The 15,081-nt window shown below is 38.0% G+C and overlaps 2 protein-coding genes, 1 long non-coding RNA gene and 1 other non-coding gene across 8 annotated transcripts; 3 read left to right on the top strand and 1 right to left on the bottom strand.

The window, feature by feature from the left end:
• Positions 1 to 1,061: 1,061 nt before the first annotated feature.
• On the top strand, positions 1,062 to 10,136 carry LOC131787081 (uncharacterized). 5 transcript variants are annotated; one of them, XM_059104153.2, is made up of 5 exons: positions 1,062 to 1,198; positions 8,313 to 8,426; positions 8,680 to 8,922; positions 9,079 to 9,129; positions 9,412 to 10,136. In XM_059104153.2, exons 2-5 carry the CDS (start codon positions 8,354 to 8,356, stop codon positions 9,621 to 9,623), a joined length of 579 nt encoding a protein of 192 aa, XP_058960136.1. In that variant the 5' UTR covers positions 1,062 to 1,198; positions 8,313 to 8,353; the 3' UTR covers positions 9,624 to 10,136. The 5 variants fall into 5 exon arrangements, with proteins under 5 accessions (XP_058960136.1, XP_058960134.1, XP_058960133.1 ...); XM_059104151.2 differs by lacking the exon at positions 1,062 to 1,198 and adding an exon at positions 6,006 to 6,584; XM_059104150.2 differs by lacking the exon at positions 1,062 to 1,198 and adding an exon at positions 7,479 to 7,598.
• Positions 2,508 to 5,096, bottom strand: LOC131787080 (brain-specific homeobox protein homolog). The gene is given in 3 exon segments (XM_059104149.2): positions 2,508 to 3,483; positions 3,485 to 3,717; positions 4,629 to 5,096. Coding segments are annotated over 3 exon segments (720 nt in total). The 5' UTR covers positions 4,945 to 5,096; the 3' UTR covers positions 2,508 to 3,312.
• LOC136283878 (uncharacterized) lies at positions 3,416 to 4,878 on the top strand. The gene is made up of 2 exons (XR_010718978.1): positions 3,416 to 3,956; positions 4,525 to 4,878. It is a non-coding gene; the product is annotated as an uncharacterized lncRNA (long non-coding RNA).
• Positions 10,137 to 10,727: 591 nt separating the features above from the next.
• Positions 10,728 to 10,800, top strand: Trnar-acg (transfer RNA arginine (anticodon ACG)). The gene has a single exon. It is a non-coding gene; the product is annotated as a tRNA-Arg (tRNA).
• The last annotated feature ends 4,281 nt before the right edge of the window (positions 10,801 to 15,081 follow it).

Below are 15,081 nucleotides of genomic sequence, written 5' to 3'. Positions count from 1 at the left end.
TTGGTCAATTCCAAGAATCATGCAAATGATCTTTGACACGAGCACAATTGAGCAAACACATGGATTTGCGTTGTTTTTAAGAGGTTGGTGGATGGAAGCTGGAGATATACCCGCGGGTTTGAGACAATCCATGACCTCATTGATGCATAAACTATGCACTGATATGCCTTTTCGGTCCGATTAACGCCTGCATTTTGAGAATTCTTTCGTACAAAGTAGTGAATTTTTGATATGCAAATTAAGGTCGAAGAGAAGGGTCTCCTCTGATCACGCTGGTATGAAAAATATTTCAGCTGAAGTTTCCATATTTTGTCTGTGAACTAACTGAATACACCTTGTAACTTGTAGCAGGATAGAATTCCGTGAACTACATTGTTGCAGTCGCTGCGCGCTGGACAAAATCTTTGAAATCGACACTTTCGATCGCTGTTCATAGAGGTGGTCTGGCCAAAAATGATTTTTGGCTTGTGGCCACGCAAAAAAAGAGAATTGGAAAACAACTAAACTATTTTTGAAACATGTGTCCTAAACCCTTTTCATGGGCAAAAAATAAAAGAAAACTTTTTTCCGACGGGAAGTCGAGAGGACCGCTTTTAGCGAGAGTGGCACTTAAATTCCAACAATGAGGATTCATTTTGTCCTCTGCGAAAATCTTAAAATCTAGTTTCGCAACACGAGAAACAACTGAGACGCTAAATTTACACGGTTAAAAGCTTTTATGACCTATGAATGACAAGATAAACAAAATTTTGTCAATTTGAACGATTTTGTCCAGTTTTTACCTAGGACAAATTTTGTCGGTGGTGCGTCTGAAAATTTGTCCGCTTCGGCCAAAATTTGTCAAGTCGCGACAAATTATCCGCACTTGTAGACGGTTGGTGGTGACAGAAATTTTGTCTAAACAAACAACTTTTTCGCAAGTGCGAATCGGCCCTTTGTCAGTTTCTGATGCAATTAAATAGTGGTTGTATTCACCACCGCAAGTCTGTTGCAAGTCAATTGCAATTAATGAGTTGCCAGTAATTGGATCCTCGTGATTGCACAAAGATTTCTGGGCTCGTCGCGGGGCAAACTTATAGGGGATACACGGCGAAAGTTTGTTTCGACGTCTAAAAAAACCGATTTTGGAGAGAGATCAACGCTTTTCGCTGCGGTCTTTTTCATGAATGGATAGAGATAATGTTGATTGGAGGGAAGTGTAAGTTTTTGTTCGTATTTTCACGAAATATGTCATGAAATATACCGATGAACGTCTCTCCTTGCGTAAGGTTTATTGTGAGTCGTTATCTCGTAATGGTCTCGACATTTATAAAATTAGCCATGAATCGCCAAGAAAAAACTCATTTAAGTCTTTTCAGTCGTATTTATGTCTGCACAGCCTATTTTCATACTTGTTAACGTATAAATAAACAAATTATGACTTCTGAAGATGTATCTCCTCAAAAGAGTTGTCTGCGGAGATGGAAATTGTTTGTACCGAGCTACTGCTCTTTGGAAGGATTAAAAAAGCGGTGAAAAACATCAGGAAATCCCTTGTTCAAGTTATAATTTGTTTGAGAATAATCCAATAATAATCTTCGCGAATTCTTGGAAGATCTTGTCAAGAAAAGCAAGCTCCAGAGAATTCCGGCAGAAACTGTGGACATTTATTTAGTTGTGCATCGCTCGTCAAGCAACCCATTTGTACCTACTCATCGTCGCAGAAAAAAGGGTTCAGTTCTGAGTCATTTGTCAACGCTGGTCCGTCCACATTGATCACAAAAGAGAAGCAATGTAGGCGTTAAATCACTTAAATATCTCACGATAATATTAAATGCTCAAGCACACCATTTCAATCTCATGCTGCCTTGAGAGAGCTCTTGTTACTCTCTTTGTATTACCAAGCCAAAACAAAAGCTAGAAGTAGGCTATACACATGTCCTAATATCTTAAAAAGCTTCATTGGTTTATTTCTTAGCGATTTATAGCTGATATTTCCACATTTCGAGACCATTCAGCGATGCCAGTTTCACAATTACCTTGCGCATGAACGTATGAACAAAGCCTGGATTACAAACCGAGCGGACTTTCATTTATAACAAAGGAAAATACATCGTAGACTATGAGACTTTGGTAAACGTCTAAGAAAAATTAAGTTCTCATCCCAGAGTAGCTTAAGGAAAAAATATTACTAATGTGGGAATGTCTCAACCAAGGTTCTTAACCTGACCCGCCTAAGGTGGTACATTCATCTCCATTGTCACGGCGCTCGCATTTCATTTCCGTTCCACACCATGGTCTTTATCATGGTGAGCTTGCTCAAGACTTAAAGCTTTCAATACTTTTACCAAATAAAAGCGGCCGCAATTTAATTAACAGAAAGTTTGCAACTGTGCGTCAAAAGAGTAAAGAAGTGCATTTGGCTTTTAGGTCCTTTTACTGCGTTTTCACGACACAAAAGAAGCATTTTGGACCTTTTTTTTCGTCCTTTACTGAGAAAATAACCGTATATAATAAAGTATAAACGAGATTACGTTAAGGAATAAGATGAAAGGGTACTCTAAATCCGATTGTAAAGCTCTAATATATGTAATTTATGCGCCGTCAATACACTTTCATCATGCTATTTTAGTGTAGTTTTCTTATTTCATGTCGCTTAATAGGGAGTTGGGCCTGGAATGTAGAGCAATTTCCATGTCCATTCGTGAGCACTATCAGCATAACTTTCAGGGCGAAGAAGTAGGTCTCTCAGCAGTTTCAAAAGTTTGTATGGAGATGGAAAATTCGCAACTAACTGGACAAAGTTATACATTAAAGTAAACTAAAAAATGTAATAAACACTTTTAAAATTTTAATATCTAGTGAAATATAACTTATTCCATGCAATAATTGTAAATGTAACTCTATTTCATTATGGAAAACAAAGCCAAAGTAATGTAATTTATTGTGTATGTCTCTAAAATAAGTGGGATCCCTTTATTCTGTATACATTCAATCTGTAAATTCCGTCGTTATTTTGTCCGTTGAAAGACCGTGATTGTAACATGTTCTTGTAAATAACGGCGCTCACCAAGACGCCCACCAAAACCGCAGAACTTTTTAAAATTACAATAGGGCCAATATACCTGTCAAACACTTAGGAAGGGAGTTTATCATTGAAAGGTTATACAATGCATGTTGACAACTGAAAATTATGAGAATCAATTTTTTAGGTTCCTAATTACAACAGCCAAGCCATGTTATGAACGCAGTTGGGACGAGAGTTCTTTGAACCGATACTTTACACTTCCATTTGTCCTTCATACATACTTAAGTGTTAAGTTAATAACTCCATTATAATCCAGCTAAACGGCCTTGAAGAGGCAAATATGACGGACTACTTGGGGCACAATAGAATACTGAATACACTCCGTGTTCCCGCTTTGGAAAATTCCGGTCACTTTGGAGCAAATGTCGGTCACAGAATGCTAAAGGACGCCTTCTGATTTCCGAGGACTAACACTCTTTGTTTGTCTTGAGCTTCCCTCCTCGACTTTGTTCTTCGATTCTGAAACCAGGTTTTCACTTGCTTCTCCGTCAGATTTAATACTGAAGCTAACTCTGCCCGCTTGTTTTCAGTCACATACTGGCATTTTGTATACTCCTTCTCCATGGTCTCAATCTGGTTGGCTGAAAATAATTGACGCTGCTTCCTTTTCTTCATTGGCCTTCTTCGTTTACTTTGGAAAGGCACTTCGTCTGGATCGTAGAGAGGAATAATCAAATTTTTACAACGTCTAACATCATCTTTTAAAGTTACCAGAGAATGACTTCTCGACAATATTGCTTTTTATAACGGTGGTTGTGCCACATATACATTAGCCAGTTTTGCCGTATAACATGGTTGTGAATGGGAAACCATTCCTTAAATTATAAGCCTCTACATACACTGATGAAGACGCATTAAATTAGGAAGACATGAAGGGATCGCTCCATGGGTGAGTTTACTGTGAATACTATTACTTAGCTCCCTGATTTGTTATAACATAGTTGTTGTCTTTGAACTAAGACCTCCAATGTTAAATCGAAGTGTTAGCAACCGAGTTCTATTGGCTCTAGATTTAAGCGCAATGGCTTTTAGCCTTAACAAGTGTAGATGTATAGTGAGAAATACCCACTCCATAAGAGTCACGGTTATTTCTGTTGTCAACTTGGGTTGTAAACTACTTTCATGTCAGGATTCAAAAATCGTGTTAGTTCAAGAATATTTCGTAGCCTTTCCGGATATACTTTGAGAGGTGACGCATCACAATTTAATTGCAGAATGAGTTCGTGATTAGAAACACGCTCATCTGTTCTTTTACTGTCTCTCTTTTCGTTTCTCTAATGCAGTGTTTATTCTAGACAAATGAATTGTGAAAGAGATCTTAAACTTGTTCACTCGTAATGAAAGGAACGTCGTTCTAAGCCATGCCAGATCATTACCTCACTTTTTTTGTATTTCACCTGACTTTTTAAACATAAAACCGTTTTAATGTATAACTTTCATTCCTACCTTTTCGAAAGTATCATAGAGGAAATCGAACTGAGTTACAGCCGTGTTTGAGGAACCACAAGAACAATGACATTAAAGACAACAATTTATCCTCGTTAACACCTTATGAACCTACCTAGTGGATGTCTGCTGTTTGAAACTGGAGAATGGCCGAAAATTTTCACTGAGTGAGGGTAAAAAATTTCACCAAAGTTGAATTTCGAGAGAATGGTACACAGAGGGAAGTTTAGCCCATTGTATGAACGCTGAGAGACAGACCCAGGAACAATTGCCAAGGATGGACTGGAAAAGGAATAATTCAAAAGTTTGCATGCTGAACTGTCGGGGTACCTTTCTTTCTCTGTTCTAACTGAATGATTCAACAGGTTTTCGATGAAAAAAGAACTTCCAGCAACAGCTGCTGGAGATGTTGACGGACTCTCTGACGCCATGTTGACTTTGAAACAGGGCGCGTGATGCAGCAGTATTACAATGAATAACAATTGATTATTTGATACGTGTAGCAGCCGGCTTCAAACAACAACCGCTCATTATGTATGGTGTCAATGATAACATCAATATTACATTGACCCGCTTTGCAGTTTGATTCCACTGAACGCCTCAAAAAAAAAGAAAAAGAAAAAATAAAGAAAAAAAAAAAACGACGTTTACGTTAGAAAAGTGCGTTATTTATTGGACTCAACACATATCAGTTTCAACTCTGAGTCCCATAATTAAAGGGGCTTGACAGAAAGGTTACTTTACTTTGATGCATTTCCGTTTCACGATGCCAGACCTGCTGATAAGAATAACTTTACGCTAAACTGACAAACAATAAAACTTGGTCATAATCGGCCCCGCTGCGCCGTGCATGCAAAGTACAAAAGCATTTCAGAACATGCTTAAACATTCTCTTAAATATCTCAGTGTCCTCATTAATGTTCTTTAATAGTGCAGCTACCGCTAGCTGTAGCTTTTGTAAGGATTTCTGTCCCTTTAAAGGTCAACACTGACTGACCTCTAAATGAACATCATACTAAGACCACGAATTAGACTCTATTTGCAGTCAGTAGCTTTGGTTACTTTTAATTTTTGATCCACCTGGCATTTGTCTTTACCTACACTTTTCATTTCGTCTCATCAATAGTCGAAATGAAGCAATTCTGTGATGGAAAAAGTCCTGAAATTCGAAGGCTGTGAATAACTCGATTATCCCAGGTGCTGACTTTTTTAGTTCAATAACGTTGGAGGAGTGGCTATTTCCATAACATTTTTTAAGCAATTTCAGTGACACAATCTAAATAAATTAACCACAATGCAACATAAAATTGAGCTGGTTTCTGTGATGCTTAACTTGACTACAATAAATGAGAGAAACCAAGGTCACTGATTCAAATTTAATGAGATTATGCCCTCTCTTATGTTAAAAGGGAATTCCGCTATTTTACTTCGTTCCCCCTTGACTTAGTGAGTCGAGTGATGATAAAGGTATAAAGTCAAGTTCATTTTCATTTCATGGAGCTTGTGAACAAAGGAGTCTTCATAAGTTTGAAATGCCATTTGAACCAACAGACTCCCTTGTTTGGCTCATCGGAGAATGATAGCTGGGAAAAATAGAGATACATTGGCTCGTTTGATTATGGATCTACCTGCCAGCTTTCTGACTGCCGACAGCTGAACTTCGGGTAGGCATTGACAGAATGATTGATTGCGTCGCCACGCTAATTTCGGTCGGAAGTCTGGTACGTGTTAAGGTGACCTTATATAGCGTTGACAAACGCGGCGGCAGACTGCTACCACATCCATAAAAGCATCTGGATACTCCGCTAATGGAACACGAATGCTTGAGTTCTTTAAAACACACAATTACGCACGGGATCGAAAATGAAAGAAATGCATTCAGTGTATAGAAATTGGTGGGAGGGTTATATGCTGACCTCCCCTGAGAGTCAATGGGAAAACATTTGGACCCTTGCTTTTTTGGATCCTTACGTGCCGTAGCTCTTCTAATTATAGTTCAGGTTACGAAGTTCAGGTCTCCGCCTTAAAACTCAAGAAGATCTCTGTTACAACTGTCTGACGCTTTGCTGAGGTACATTGTTGGTCTCATTTGTTACTTAATTAATTGATAGGGAAATGGTGACGTCCTGCTAACTACTTAGTTTCGTCGACGTTTCCTTCATGACAAGACACAAAGGATTGCACAACTTATACGTAAAACGGTAATTGATATCTTTCATTCAGTCGAGCGGCATTTGACATTAACAAAATTTGATTAGAATCTATAGTGTCAATAGTTCATACTTAGAGCTATTTATACTCGTGGTTTTCAGAACGATTATATTCTTTTGGCGTATTTAATAATAATAATAATAATAATAATAATAATAATTTAACTCTTTTATTGCGTGCTTTCCATGAAATGATCAAGCGCGCATTACATGATTTCTATCTATAGCAATTTAATACAGGGTATCTAACTGATAATTATTTAAAATATACTATGATGAAATTAAAATATACAACATATGTTAAGATACTAGTAATTATCGTGATATTTGATACTGACTTCCTCTCCTGGATTGCAAAACTGATGTGATCCGAATGTGGTTTGAGGGCAAAATCCCACCCTCCACTGTCCTTGACCGCGGATTTCCTTTCGACTTATTTGAACCAGTTTTACACACAAAATGGGTCTTTTTTTTTATTGTCGGAAAGGCAGATGTATCAACTTTGTCCTGGGGTACCTTCACCTCTTAGAGCTCGGGTTAAATGAATTTATCCTGAAATAAAGTACAAGATAATCTTGATCATAGATATTTTCCTGGTAGGAATATGACCGAGTAATAATCAAAACACCAAAAATAATTCAACGATGAAATATTATATTCAATTTCTGCCAATTATCAAGAAATTACCTCAAATGGTCTTTGTTTCGAGGGAGTATTATGGATTATATCAAGAGATTCCCACCAAAATTACCCGCCTTTAAGCAAATCAGTGATATTTTAACAACCTGTCGCGCTTGATTAATGACCAATACTATCACCAGCTCGAAGAACTACAGCCGGCAGTACCAGCAGCTCCGAGGAATTTCCCAACGCAGGTAAAACGTGCGCTATTTTGTTATTGTTTTTATTAAATCTATCATTTTGGTTGACTGCTTTCGGATATACAGTGAACAAAGAAAGTCTACTTTTCGGTGCATGCACAATGTGCCTGTCAAATTCACCACTATTAGATAGGTTCGATTGAAATATTCATGATGATACGGCCACTGTTCTTACATTTGGTTGAATTATTTGAAGTTTTCACCTAATTCTGTCTCGTATTTATGGTCTTTTTATAATCCATGGGTACCTTCTCGATAAACTTAGTTTAGTAAAGCAGCATAAATCGTATTTCCTCGATCAGTCAGTTTAGTAAAGAACTTCGGTGCCCATTTACTTCGTCGTCTTTGGAACGACAGTTTTGCTTCCTCATTTTCGAAGTCTTCCCCCGAAGTCCTTTACCTTGGTATGCTCTCTTTCTATGGATAGTGTTTACATCGTACGCTAAAACGTTCACGGGGCTCTAATGTGTGATCCAAAATTAATAGTCAATTAGAGAAGTTCATGTTAAGTTAGCGAGTCAAATATTTTCAAAGGGTTCCAAAAAAGGCAAATTAGCTCGTGCGAAAACTCTGAACGGTACTTTTCGAATTTTTCGTGATATTGTGTAAGTTCATTCCGTTTGAAAGGCATTTTCATGGTGGATGTGGTTTCCAATTTATATCCCGATTTTTTCCTCCACTAACCACAGTGTTCTTCTTCCATTTCAGCGGCGGAGCTCTGAAGACATTATTCTGACTTGCAAATCTTAATGAGTGTCATTCAAAGCCTATTTAAGCTGCTCTCATGGATTGCAATTGTAGCAACAACTGTTGTTGACCTTGGTAAGAATGTTTCAGCTGATGAAAGGTTCTACATTGTGTTGCTGAATTCAAAGTTTATATTTGAGATTTAGGCCATCTCTTCGTGACACTGTACCCTTTGAACTCGTTAAATCCTGTTCCATACCGAATTGTGTACTTTAAGCTAGATTCGGCAGCATAAAAGCCGAGTTAGAACGCTCTCTGAGAGTACTGTTTATGATTCATACTGTTTTAGATGATTTTTTGTATACTTATTATATAAAGATGTTAATAGTTCCTCTAAACAGGCATGGCCGAGTGTCCACAATGAGAACTGAGCCTTCTGGAAGAGCCTTGAAAGATCCTTCGTCTTCAAGACCCTTAGGTAACAGCGACATAACTAAACTCCTGGAGGACCTAGACAATCAAACGGAAGCCATCAAGACTGGTCAAGAGATAGGCGAAGAACTTTTAGGCGAGAAAAACCATACCAGATTAAAGGAAGATGAAGTGGAAACAATTGATGGTAGTTTATTTGGTAAGTTTTGGTTCTCTATATGCATATTTTGTTTGCCATTTATCAGAAATTAGGTTTTGGTCCACTCTTAGGTCCCTGCGAAGAGAAATTTTCCTCAGAAAACAGGGAAGGGCTAATATCAAGTGTGGATAATATTTTGTCATTTTTATCCCTTAGAGTATTCTAATGATGAGAGCAAAGGAGAAGACTTTCCAGAGGAAGTTAAAGGTACCGTATATCAGTGTGTTAATCTGAAAGGAAAAGGGAGGGAGAGGTAGCAGAGCCAACGTTTTTAAACGTTGGCTCTAAAAAGCCTGGCTCTGACGTTTAGAGTAGTAAAATAGATTCACATGTAGCAAAATAGACTCATTATTCATAAGTCATTGTTCAGTTTTGCCTGTGCATAACAAAAGATCTTGTATTCAAGACATATATCCTTAACCTTCTTCTGATAGCCTGTGAATAATTGTGGATAATAGTTTACAAAAATTTCATTTTGAATGTGAACAGATGACTCCTCACAGGCTGTGAGTATAACAGGAGCTCCTGCGCTGGTCGATAGAGACGGAGTTCCAGACAAAACAACAGCCCTTGAGAGCGGGGCTTCTTATTTAGCTGGCAAGCCCCTGTTGATGCTCAATAACAAAAGTGAAGACCTAGATGTAAGCAAATGGTTTCTGTACTACCCAATCTCGACGGAATCTGATGAGCAAAGAGCATAATCATTAAGCGTTATTATTGCAACGTATATGTAGTTGTGTACTTCGAACGGTATTTGCGAGAACTACATTTCTCTTGTTATTTCTTTACCTCATGAGAAGTCGAATTTTGGATAAGAAACATAAGGTCTCAGCACTCGTTTAGGAGGTAAAGCACCTCGAGGATATCAATAGTGAGTATACCAAGTGAGCTAAAAAGCTACCTGGGAGTTGGTCATTATATTGGTTCTTAATAAAAGTGAATTGATGGATAAATGAATGTGAATATATGGCTAGCTCAGTTGGTGAAGCTGGTACTTAGGTTACATAATATAAGTTCATATTTACCTGATGATTCCTATTCCACTTTGTTCTTTTTTCATCTATCCACTTGTTTTTTTTTAATAACAACATTACAGTGGCAGATCATCTTAGTCCAGGGGAAAGGAACTCCCCCCTCACTCAATTTATCAGATCTGTGGGTTTTTTTTTTTATTACCTGTATGACACCAAATTTCATGTCAAGACTGGATCGCATACTACAACTAAATATGAAGCAAATAAAATTTTATTTGTTTTCTGAATCCAAATTTGCTTGCCCCTCCCCCCTTAATGAAAAACCCCTGTATTATAAAGTACTTGCGGCGTTTTACGAAAATTGTCTTCAAAGTGTGCCACAGATTCCATTCCACCATTTCGAAGGCAACTTAGTAACCAAACTAAACATGCAAATCTACAACGTGTATTCCACGAAGAGCTAATGTGACTATAGGCTTTGTGAATGCTATTTATTTAAATTGCTATGGGATGGAAAAAGAAAGGAATTCGACTTGGTATGTCACATATCAGTGACCAGGTTGCTGGGAAAAATTCAAAATAAAGGCTTCTGTAGTCCAATTATTATCACATTTCCAGACAATTTCCGAACAGTTAGGTCAATCTCTGGAATCTTAAAAATTGGACAGTGTTATAATCTCACATAAGCTTTTAAACGGAGGACATTAAAATTATAAGCATCAGGGGGCCAACCGCAGCCATTTATTGAAATAATGGTTTTTTTCTAGAGAGAGATTTCATTTTAAACATAAAAACGGTTTTTAGATGCTGAGACCAATAGGATCAGAGAAAGGCCCCGTAGCCCAATGGATAAGGCATCTGACTACGAATCAGGGGATTCCAGGTTGGAGTCCTGGCGGGGTCGCGGATATTTTGATTTTATAAACTCTATGTCATTTAAATTTCTTTTATCACTTTAATCGCTTTCATAAAATTATTAGGCTGGATAAGAAATCAAGTTATTTTTGGTAAAGGAACATCGCTAAAGGTGCCATTCAAACAAATTATATGTTTTTCCATTCTGATAGTCTCTGGCTTCTATAATATACGATATACGTCATCCATCGGTGAAATACAGCCCCTACCGGAAATCTTACCACATCTACCATTGGTTTAAGATACTATCACTGATCATCGATGATTATGAATGAGTCAAATCACTGTGATCATGAAGGTTGATGGAGGGAAAATGAAGGAGACATATTCCCATATTTTCCAGTGGGAAAGACAACCAGGGTTTACCTTGGAATTTCGTAATGTCAAACTAAAGTCGAGCTCGTAGTCAGTGTTCAAAGAAGTATTTTGCAATTTTTTCTATGGTTAAATCATGCTCTGCTCATTTCATTTTCTTGCAAAGAATCGAAAAAATATTGAAAAAAAAAGAGAAACAACCGGAACGAAAAATACAAATGTTTTATTTTTCAGGCCTCGTATACACACAACTGCAACAGCAATAAAAAGTGGACTACGAATTTATGGAATGAGTTGTTTCTTTATAGGAATATATTTTATTTTCGAGAATAATTCACCTTTTTTTCTTAACAAAGGCTCAATGGTAAGGCATCTGACTACGAATCAGGGGATGCTTGGTTCGAATCATGGCGGGGTCACTGTGCTTTTCATTTAATAAACTTTGTATCTTGTGGATTTCTTTTGTCATTTCAATCACTTTTACGAAGTTATGAGGATGGAGACCAAATCCATGCACTTATAGTTACCGATTATGCATTGCTGCATTTGCTCTTCAAAATGTTCTCAAACTCTTATAATACTAGTCATCCTTCTTTTAATAAAATATAACCCCTGCCTGAAAGCTTCCAACATCTTCTGAGCAAATGAGTTTAAGATACCGTTCCTGATCATCAAAGATTTCCGTTTTTTTCAGAAGAAAAGACAAATCACCATGATCGTGTAGGATGATGGAAGGAATATGAGGAAAACATATTTCGATTATTTAAAAACCAGCTCAGATTCTGCTGGAAGGAAAATCATCTAGGGTTTATCTTGAAGGATTATTGAGACTGAGCATGTAGGTTTGTTCCCATTCGACAACTAACTCTCTTAGAAATCAAGAGTGCCACGGACGTTGATGCAGAGCTTCAGGAATTAGTCACTATGATCATACAAGGCTGGCAAGAGAGAGGGGTAGACGTACCACTCAAGTTACAGAATACTTTCCTTTCATAGAAGAATTGTCCATACTGGACGGTGTCGTGTTCAAGGGCGAGCGAATCATAGTACCATCTACCCTAAGGTAACTTATGATAGACAGAGTACATACTAGTCACCTCGGTGTTCAGGGGTGTCTCAGGAGAGCTAAAGGAGCCTTCTACTAGCCAGGCATTTACAAGAAAATTACAGAGTTCATCTCACGGTGCAGCATTTGCAACAGCTACAAACCAAACAGCAGAAAGAATCTTTCATTCATTTCATTTCATTTTATTTTTATTTAAACACGATCAATTCATCAGCCTAAAAAATACATACCACATACGCTAGAATATTTAAAACTCAAACTATATACTATAACACTAAAAGCTGTTTTCCGTGAGTGCCGTGCGTTAGACTTAAAGAATGTCATTGATCTTACGTTTAAATACCCCCAGAGACTCTTTGTTCCTTATATCGCATGGTAGACTGTTCCATAATGTGGCGCCATTGTAGCTAAAGCTTTTTCGGTAATAATTAGTGCGCGGTAATGGAACATTGAGCTTATTTTCAGAGTCCCTGAGGTCATAAGCAGAGTCACGCCACGTAAACTTTGAACACAGATACTCTGGAGCTAGCCCGTGCAGACATCTAAACATCATGGTGGCTTTGTGAATTTCCTGCTGGCGTGCAAGATTTTTCCACCTTAAAAACTCGAGTAGCTCAGTTGCATCAGCATCATAGTTAAAGAATGTCAACACACGGGCTGCTCTATTCTGCAATTTCTGCAGTTTGTCTCGTAGCGTTTTCCCACAGTTACCCCAAACAATGTCACAGTAATCAAAGTGAGGTTTTACTAAGGCTTGGTAAACGAGATGTAAGGTTGATGCTGGGATCAGGTGCCTAATTCGCTTTAGGGCCCCGATACCAGAGGCGATCTTTTTGGTTGATTTTTCGATCTGACTATGCCAATCGAGTTTATCGTCTATTATTACACCAAGCGATTTCGTAGCTGTAACCTGACTCACTTGAGTATTGTTCATTGTAATTGTTGGTGAAGCCGTGAGAGTATTCAGTCTCTGCCTCGACCCTATTAGCATGAACTCGGTTTTGGTCATGTTCAATGTAAGTTTGTTTGCTTGTAGCCAGTTGAAAACGTTTGCTAGGCCTTCATTTAGACAAAACCGAACATTCTCAAGATGACTGCCCGCATATGTAATGTGCGTGTCATCAGCGTACATTCTTGGTTTACAATTTGATAAGCAATTTGGAAGATCGTTAATATATAATAAGAACAATAATGGACCGAGGATGGTCCCTTGAGGGACGCCGCATGTCAGTGAGTAGCGACCCGTTCACAGAGCATTTTTGCGTGCGGTTTTCTAGATATGACTGAAACCATTTGAAAGATTTGCCATGTATACCATAATAGTTTAGTTTCGATAGAAGAATCTGACGATCAAAAGTGTCAAAAGCTTTCTTCAAATCCAGAAAAATGACGCCATTGATTTTCCCGTTATCAATATCATATGCCCAAGAATCTGTCGCTTCCAACAAAGCTGTTACAGTTGAATGATTAGCACGAAAACCTGACTGATTTTGACATAGAATATTGCGCTCTTTCAAATAGGCATATAACTGTTCATAAACTATCCTTTCAAACGCCTTCGCCACCATTGGAATCACCGATATTGGGCGGAAATTGTTTACATCACCGCGGTCACCCCGTTTATAAAGAGGGGAAACCCTTGCATATTTCCAGTCATCTGGGAACGTCCCTTGGTTAATAGATTGATTGAAAATATCACATATCGGTACACAAATAAGATCAGCACATTCCCTGACCAACCTAGCAGATATTTTGTCAAGGCCCGTTGCCTTTGACTCGTCTAGTTTATTTAAAAGTGAAAATACTTTATTTGGATTGGTGGGTTGGAGCTTAAACCGTTTATCTGTAGCGGTAAGATATCTTTGATAGCTACCACTATCGCAATTTATCTCACTGGCAAGTTTTGGACCAATATTAGCAAAGTGGTTATTGAATTCGTTTGATAGCTCCAACGGATTAGTTATCGTTAATCCGTTCACTTTTAGTGACGCCACTGACGTTTTCCCAGATTTTCGAGAGGTTAGCTCGTTTATAGTCTGCCAGGTCTTTCGGGAGTCGCTGGTGTGCTTACTAAAACTATTTTGGTAATAAACTAGCTTAGCTGAGCGTATTTGCTTATTGGTTATATTTCTTTGTTTCTTAAATAATGCCCAATCGTTAGGATCATTTGTCTTGCTAGCTTTGATTTTTAATATGTCTCTATTATGCATAGAGTCTTTCAATTCAGAGGTAATACATGGAGAACTCCGTGAACGAACACGCATCGTTTTCAGTGGGGCATGTTTGTCAGCAATAGCTAGAAATGTACATTTCCATTGCTGCCACATCACGTTTGGGTTGGAAGACTCATATACATTATCCCAACATTGAGATAGGATGTCATAACGAAAATCTTGACGATCGAAATTTCGGAAATTTCTATATGTAATAGAATTATGTCCAATAGACATTCCGTTCTGGGCAAGTTTTCTATATACATACACCATGCTATGATCACTTATCCCGATGTGACAAACTCCCGAACAAACGATCTTATCTGAGCAGTTGGTATAGATTAAATCAATTAGAGTTGAAGAGGTGGGTGTTATCCTCGTTGGTTCAGAGATGAGCTGCTCGAGTCCATAGACATCGGCAATACTCCTTAATTTGGATACGTCATTGTCATATCGAGTAGTGATCATATCACAGTTCATGTCTCCCAGTACAAAAGATTCTACATTTTCACTATCCAATTTTCCAATTAGGGATTCAAAAGGTGAAAAAATGCCAATAGGAGAGTCAGGTGGTCTGTACCAAGTAACAATCACAAAAGATTTTGAATTTGGCTTATGGATTTCCAAGCAAAGATTTTCTAATGTATCCATATGTAGGTCATTTCGTACAGTAAAG

The sequence above is a fragment of the Pocillopora verrucosa genome, chromosome 10, assembly GCF_036669915.1.
Source record: "Pocillopora verrucosa isolate sample1 chromosome 10, ASM3666991v2, whole genome shotgun sequence".
Taxonomy (NCBI): Eukaryota; Metazoa; Cnidaria; class Anthozoa; order Scleractinia; family Pocilloporidae; genus Pocillopora; species Pocillopora verrucosa.
Note: the sequence above shows the minus strand (reverse complement) of the source record. Positions and strands in the feature narration are given on the sequence as shown.